Genomic DNA, 7362 nt, shown 5'->3' on the forward strand with positions numbered 1-7362 from the left:
GATCCTGATCATTGTTTTTAACTCTCCAACTGCGAACAATCAACAGAAAATCTGAGAACTACCAGTTTAGTTCTTAATTTTCACTTTCTTGTTAAAGCTATTCGCTCTTGTGGTGTTTTAGTGGTGCCAGGGCCCACTACTCTAAATAAATTGATAAACATGTGAAAATTAGGACCAAACGATTCTGACAACGGCCTGAATTCTTCAGCTTCGGCGAGCCTGAGGCTACTAATGCTAAGCATAGCTAAACATCACTGCCCTGATAAGGTAGTTCCTTTAAATCTGAACATGTTACTAGTATATTTATGTGTTTCTAGACCACAGCCTCCCTTAAGGAGATACGTAGTAGCGCTACTGGAAACATACTTGCAGTTTGAACAGATTGAGAGCCTCTCAGGAGATTTGTGTGTTGATAGGCTACAGTTGCGGGAACTGTTATAAATACAGTTGTTAGTTATATACAACTAGCACAGCCAATCGTGTACTTCCTAACTTAGGGTAAACTCTGACTCAATATTAATTGCTAGTAATTACAATTTGTCACCTAAAATATGATGAACTCATAGCACGCTGCGAGTAAGCCTGGGTCTTTACCTTTCTTTTCATTTCCTATAACACAAATAAATCCTTATGCACACAAACACTGTACAAACAAAAGCCGTTTCTCCCGATAGCAGATAAAGATTTATTTGAAAAACGGAGATAAAAAGTAGTAATAAAAACTCCTTAAAACACTTGCCGTTGTAGAGGTTCCATTGGATAGTCTCAGAAAAAGCCATGTGATTCGAGTGTGCTGAGGCAATACTTGCAGAGTTTAAGATAGATAACAGAAACACCTAATATAATTTACTAATGTAACACACAATATATACAAGGTAGACTTTAGAGACAATCATAGAAAAATATGTATCTAGTAGTCTTAACTTTAGCAGTGATATTACCAGACCAAATAGCAAAGTAGCACAACCCATAGTGAAGCTAAGAAGAACAAGATGCAATGTTTTATAATCTGATAGGAAATGCAATACAATAATTGTAATAATTTTAAAGGTAAGATAATCTTTGGTGATGAAAATATTGAGTTCTAAAACAATTTAACGAAGAAAAAAAGAGGCTAGCTAGAGGGATGCTGAGACGCGAGTCGGTCCAACTGGTATTTGATTGGCTCAACTTCAGCGAGTGACTGAGTGATTGAGTCTGCCCTGAAATCATACCAACAATAATCCCTAATCTATGAGCAGCATAACAAACTAGTACTAGAAGGAATGTGAAGAGTGGGTGTAAGATTAGCTCAGATAAGTTAGCAGTGAGAGTCTACTAAGCCAAAATATGCGTATTTAACCATGGATTGAGCTTTAAGCTACTCAGTATGGCAATTTTCAAAGGGAGGGAGAATACCCTAGAGGAGTAGGCCTAACAAAATAACAAAAAAACTTATCATAGAATGGGGTACACTATAACCATTCATTTAGTCCTACACATAGCCATAAATTTAAAGTTATATTCTCTACGCACATTTATTGATGCGTAAACAATATGGTACTATCATTACTTTATTGATTACATGTGAACCAATAAAAATTTTTAGAAAGTACTAAAAGTGCCTGTTGTGAAGCAAACATTCAGCTATCGCAGCCTAAAAACATCATCTTTACTATAATAAGAACCATGTTCGTCTATTCGTCAGTCGGGAAAAGGATTGCACCGTACGGGATTCAAACTCGTGACATTCAGCTTGTAGACCAACAATCTATCACCAATTACTCACTCCTTAAAGGTTGCCGCAACAAAAGTCACATTACAGTTATTTGGTATCAAAAGGTTCACCATGTCTTCCTCTGCTGTGTTGAAGGTTCAAAATATGTGGATATTCATTTTTGAGCTTTTAAGAGCTTGTGGAACCACATTTCCACATATTTTGAACCTACAACACAGCAGAGTAAAACATGGTGAACCTTTTAATACCAAATAACAGTAATGTAAAATTTGTTGCAAATAAACCTTTAACACTTTGGAATCATTTTGAAGATGACTTTTCTCTGTGTTTTACAAATGCACATGACGATCTCTCTCGGCACACGACTGCCAGGTACTATACTTACTCATAATCAATGCATCTAACTGACTATGCTTTTCTATATACCAATCGAGATAGGCTAAAAACTACCACATTTCTCCTAAATTCATGAGAGGTTGACAACAAAAACCAGAATATCTCACGTTTACCCCAACTGCGTACCCCCTACACATGTAGGATCTGAAGGCATCCGTAGTTTGTTTGCTGGCTAGAGTGTGCAAAGAACACTTTACTCTGAGAGTTAGCTCAGCAGCATACAAAATCCAATATTAGACAACTCCCAAGTTCTGCAGTGAAACATCACCTGATCCATACTTCCTAGTAGCTACACTAATAAATAAAACATGAAAAATATGATAAACAATCTGCCAGCCTTGTAAGGCAGCTAGTCATTGACACTAGGTCTGATGAAAACTTATTCATGAATTTTGTTTCACACAAATAAAATGCTATAATCTAATAGATACCATACAATAGCCTTCTACCAGAGGTAAGTAACTCCTCGACTTACGATAATGCAATACAATTATAGCTAGTTAGCTAAAGTTAAATTGGACAGAGATGTAATCGAAATGTCTTTTAGGCTATGTCTAACAAGGTTTGCTGATGCTCGGGCAACAAACATACTGTACTTACTGATAGTGTAAGTGTGTTAAGACCATCTGCATCTTCATCAGAGTCTAAAGATCAAATAAGAAATGCTGATGATCTATAAGGTTTGCATCAACATTTACATTGTCTACCATACTATCTACAGAGAGTCATCTTCTTCTAAATACATGAGTTTAAACATGATAATGATCTGAAAAGAGCTACTGAGGAATTTGCTATAATCAAACATTTAAAATGGTTTTCTAAAAACAACACATATACCATTATTCCAATTGCATGTAATGTAACAGCAGGTGAAAACAAAGGGAAGACAACCCTAATAGAGATTAGCTTGGTTTGAGAGGGAAATGAACTTACATTCAATGAAGTGTCAAGTGCTGCCTCCTGCTGAACCATACTTCTAGCAAACTGACTGATGAGCTAAAACAGTCATAGTATTATTTACCTCACACTTGCTTACAAAGCAATACTATGATGACCAAAACTGATAACTTTCATTAAAACAAATTACACTGTTTTCAGTCAATCCTATTAGCATTGCTGGTTGCAAGGAAAGTAGGATATTCTTGGCAAATTAACAAAAATGCATAAAACATTTAATAATGTATAATGAACATACATCTTTGCTTTTGCAGTTTTTCAGCACTGATTTTTCCAGAGTGATAAGTTCACCAAGGGCTGACTGAGCTTTATTCTGGAGTTTAACTTTTAAATCTTGTTTTCCGGAAGAAGACATCATTGGTGCTACAAGAAAAAAGCTTCTTGAATATATACATCATATATGGTTTATAATCACAGCAGTCCATCAGGGTACCAATGGCTGTCATCATTATGGTTTAATCCAGGATCGCTATTCTTAAAATATTATGACTACGTGAAACCATTTTGTAAAGTAGCGGTTCCCAAAAACTGAAAGAAAATTGGTCTAGTCGATTGTTAATAGAACAAGTTCGCTAAAACTTTTTAAATTAATGACTGAGACTAGCTTTCATATTGATGGCTATAATGAGATAACTCGTAACTTGTGAGTTTGATTAAAAATAAAATCTATATCTGAAAAAAAATAAAATACAACACAATACAGAATAATTCAAAAAATACCATGTTATCATAAGTCAATATATCAGCAGGCATTTTTAGGAACTAAATCTGGAACAGACAGAAACCTATACTGTTCAATGGGGAAGCGCTGTAGCAGCAATAAACCTCACCTTATCAATGATTATCAAATATGAGGGGAAAAAAATCACATTGTGAAAAACAGTGAATACAACAAAAATAAGTTGTACGTGTATAACTCTTACAAAAATAATGCAAAACACTTTTTATTTGTTAAAAAATACAAGGCCAAATTGTTATGTTAGATTCAACTGAAACATTGATACTACCAGAAGAAGTTTTGAACATATGTAATAAACACTTTCATATGTAAGTCTCACAGGCTACTTTCATATGTAAGTCTCACAGGCTACTTTCATATGCAAGTCTCACAGGCTACTTTCGTATGCAAGTCTCACAGGCTACCTTCATATGTTTTCATATGTAAGTCTCAGAGGCTCCTTTCATATGTAAGTCTCAGAGGCTACTTTCATATGTAAGTCTCACAGGCTACTTTCATATGTAAGTCTCAGAGGCTACTTTCATATGTAAGTCTCAGAGGCTACTTTCATATGTAAGTCTCAGAGGCTACTTTCATATGTAAATCTCAGAGGCTACTTTCATATGTAAGTCTCAGAGGCTACTTTCATATGTAAGTCTCAGAGGCTACTTTCATATGTAAGTCTCAGAGGCTACTTTCATATGTAAATCTCAGAGGCTACTTTCATATGTAAGTCTCAGAGGCTACTTTCATATGTAAGTCTCAGAGGCTACTTTCATATGTAAGTCTCAGAGGCTACTTTCATATGTAAGTCTCAGAGGCTACTTTCATATGTAAGTCTCAGAGGCTACTTTCATATGTAAATCTCAGAGGCTATTTTCATATGTAAGTCTCAGAGGTTACTTTCAGATGTAAGTCTCAGAGGCTACTTTCATATGTAAGTCTCAGAGGCTACTTTCATATGTAAATCTCAGAGGCTACTTTCATATGTAAGTCTCAGAGGCTACTTTCATATGTAAATCTCAGAGGCTACTTTCATATGTAAGTCTCACAGGCTACTTTCATATGTAAATCTCAGAGGCTACTTTCATATGTAAGTCTCAGAGGCTACTTTCATATGTAAATCTCAGAGGCTACTTTCATATGTAAGTCTCAGAGGTTACTTTCAGATGTAAGGTTCACAGGCTACTTTCATATGTAAGTCTCAGAGGCTACTTTCATATGTAAGTCTCAGAGGCTACTTTCATATGTAAATCTCAGAGGCTACTTTCATATGTAAGTCTCAGAGGCTACTTTCATATGTAAGTCTCAGAGGCTACTTTCATATGTAAGTCTCAGAGGCTACTTTCATATGTAAATCTCAGAGGCTACTTTCATATGTAAGTCTCAGAGGTTACTTTCAGATGTAAGGTTCACAGGCTACTTTCATATGTAAGTCTCAGAGGCTACTTTCATATGTAAGTCTCAGAGGCTACTTTCATATGTAAGTCTCAGAGGCTACTTTCATATGTAAATCTCAGAGGCTACTTTCATATGTAAGTCTCAGAGGCTACTTTCATATGTAAGTCTCACAGGCTACTTTCATATGTAAGTCTCAGAGGCTACTTTCATATGTAAGTCTCAGAGGCTACTTTCATATGTAAGTCTCAGAGGCTACTTTCATATGTAAGTCTCACAGGCTACTTTCATATGTAAATCTCAGAGGCTACTTTCATATGTAAGTCTCAGAGGCTACTTTCATATGTAAATCTCAGAGGCTACTTTCATATGTAAGTCTCAGAGGTTACTTTCAGATGTAAGGTTCACAGGCTACTTTCATATGTAAGTCTCAGAGGCTACTTTCATATGTAAGTCTCAGAGGCTACTTTCATATGTAAATCTCAGAGGCTACTTTCATATGTAAGTCTCAGAGGTTACTTTCAGATGTAAGGTTCACAGGCTACTTTCATATGTAAGTCTCAGAGGCTACTTTCATATGTAAGTCTCAGAGGCTACTTTCATATGTAAGTCTCAGAGGCTACTTTCATATGTAAATCTCAGAGGCTACTTTCATATGTAAGTCTCAGAGGCTACTTTCATATGTAAGTCTCACAGGCTACTTTCATATGTAAGTCTCAGAGGCTACTTTCATATGTAAGTCTCAGAGGCTACTTTCATATGTAAATCTCAGAGGCTACTTTCATATGTAAGTCTCAGAGGCTATTTTCATATGTAAGTCTCACAGGCTACTTTCATATGTAAGTCTCAGAGGCTATTTTCATATGTAAGTCTCACAGGCTACTTTCATATGTAAGTCTCAGAGGCTACTTTCATATGTAAGTCTCACAGGCTACTTTCATATGTAAGTCTCAGAGGCTATTTTCATATGTAAGTCTCACAGGCTACTTTCATATGTAAGTCTCAGAGGCTACTTTCATATGTAAATCTCAGAGGCTACTTTCATATGTAAGTCTCAGAGGCTACTTTCATATGTAAGTCTCACAGGCTAGATCATCTGGACATGCGGAGTTTGGCTAAAGATTAAAGATGAGCCTCACATAAATTAATAGATTCTATCAGAAAGTATCAGTATTCGTCTATCATCTGCGACTGTTTTTGAAGTGATCTGAGTGTTTCCAGATTAAAATCGAAAAAACTTGATCACGGTTAAAATGCTCAGAAAAAAGTGTGAAATGAAATCACTAGTTGTTATTATTGCTATAGTTGATATTGGGTATTGCGTTCAGGTTGCATCGTTACGCGTCTCTATTCTGTCGGTCTCTTTGTTTTGTAACTATAGACGTCATAATTGCACTTTCGCCTGATATGACCGTTTTAACCGCAATCAAGTCTTGTCAGTTTTAAGATTGAAACATCCTACCAGTAGATCACCTCAAACATCAAAAAAAATTGCAAAGGAGAAAAATACTGATAATTTCTGATAAAATCTACTAAAATGCTGTGCAAGTTGATCGTTAAGCGGAAAAACTCATACATAAAACTATAACAAAAACTTAGATCATATTAAACAACTGGTCCTGACTGTTTCAGAAAAAAATAACAATTTATTTAATGTCACTTATTTTTAATTTCACCGTAATGCAAAATTACAAAAGTTTATTTGGGAGTAGGAGTGGGCTACTAGTAAATCATCAAGCCTGCGGACTGCTTGCGAACATGGTTGTTTGTGCGGTGTTAATTGACACTAAAATAGTTCTTTGAATACATATTAAAGTAACAACAGAACACAAGACTTATGAGAATTTAAAAAAAGGTCACCTTGCCCTTGCATGATTGTAGAGTTAATTGAACAGATTTTAGAAAGAAGACTACTGATCTGGATATATATCTACCGAGCCTGGTAAGGTTCACCAAAGTCCAGCTACCTCTTTGTTGCATAAATGATATAGAATTAGGTCTGAACTTAGTTATGCATGATAATCCATAGATGACAGACAACTTCTAAGAATAAATTTGCTGTACTGCAAAAACATGAACATATGTATAATGGTTTTTAAATTCGTTAAAATGCAAAGACACATTGTGGAGGAAAATGCACACTCAGAACTGAATGTATTTTATAAGTAATGATGGA

General features: G+C 35.5%; 1 protein-coding gene across 1 annotated transcript; it reads right to left on the minus strand.

Moving 5' to 3' along the window:
* Positions 1-672: 672 nt before the first annotated feature.
* LOC137410390 (BLOC-1-related complex subunit 7-like) lies at positions 673-3433 on the minus strand. The gene is made up of 4 exons (XM_068095820.1): positions 3309-3433; positions 3047-3109; positions 2714-2757; positions 673-1202 (listed from the first exon to the last, which is right to left on the minus strand). Exons 1-4 carry the CDS (start codon positions 3426-3428, stop codon positions 1115-1117), a joined length of 315 nt encoding a protein of 104 aa, XP_067951921.1. The 5' UTR covers positions 3429-3433; the 3' UTR covers positions 673-1114.
* Positions 3434-7362: the final 3929 nt, after the last annotated feature.

This window comes from Watersipora subatra, chromosome 1, assembly GCF_963576615.1.
Source record: "Watersipora subatra chromosome 1, tzWatSuba1.1, whole genome shotgun sequence".
NCBI classification, from domain to species: Eukaryota; Metazoa; Bryozoa; class Gymnolaemata; order Cheilostomatida; family Watersiporidae; genus Watersipora; species Watersipora subatra.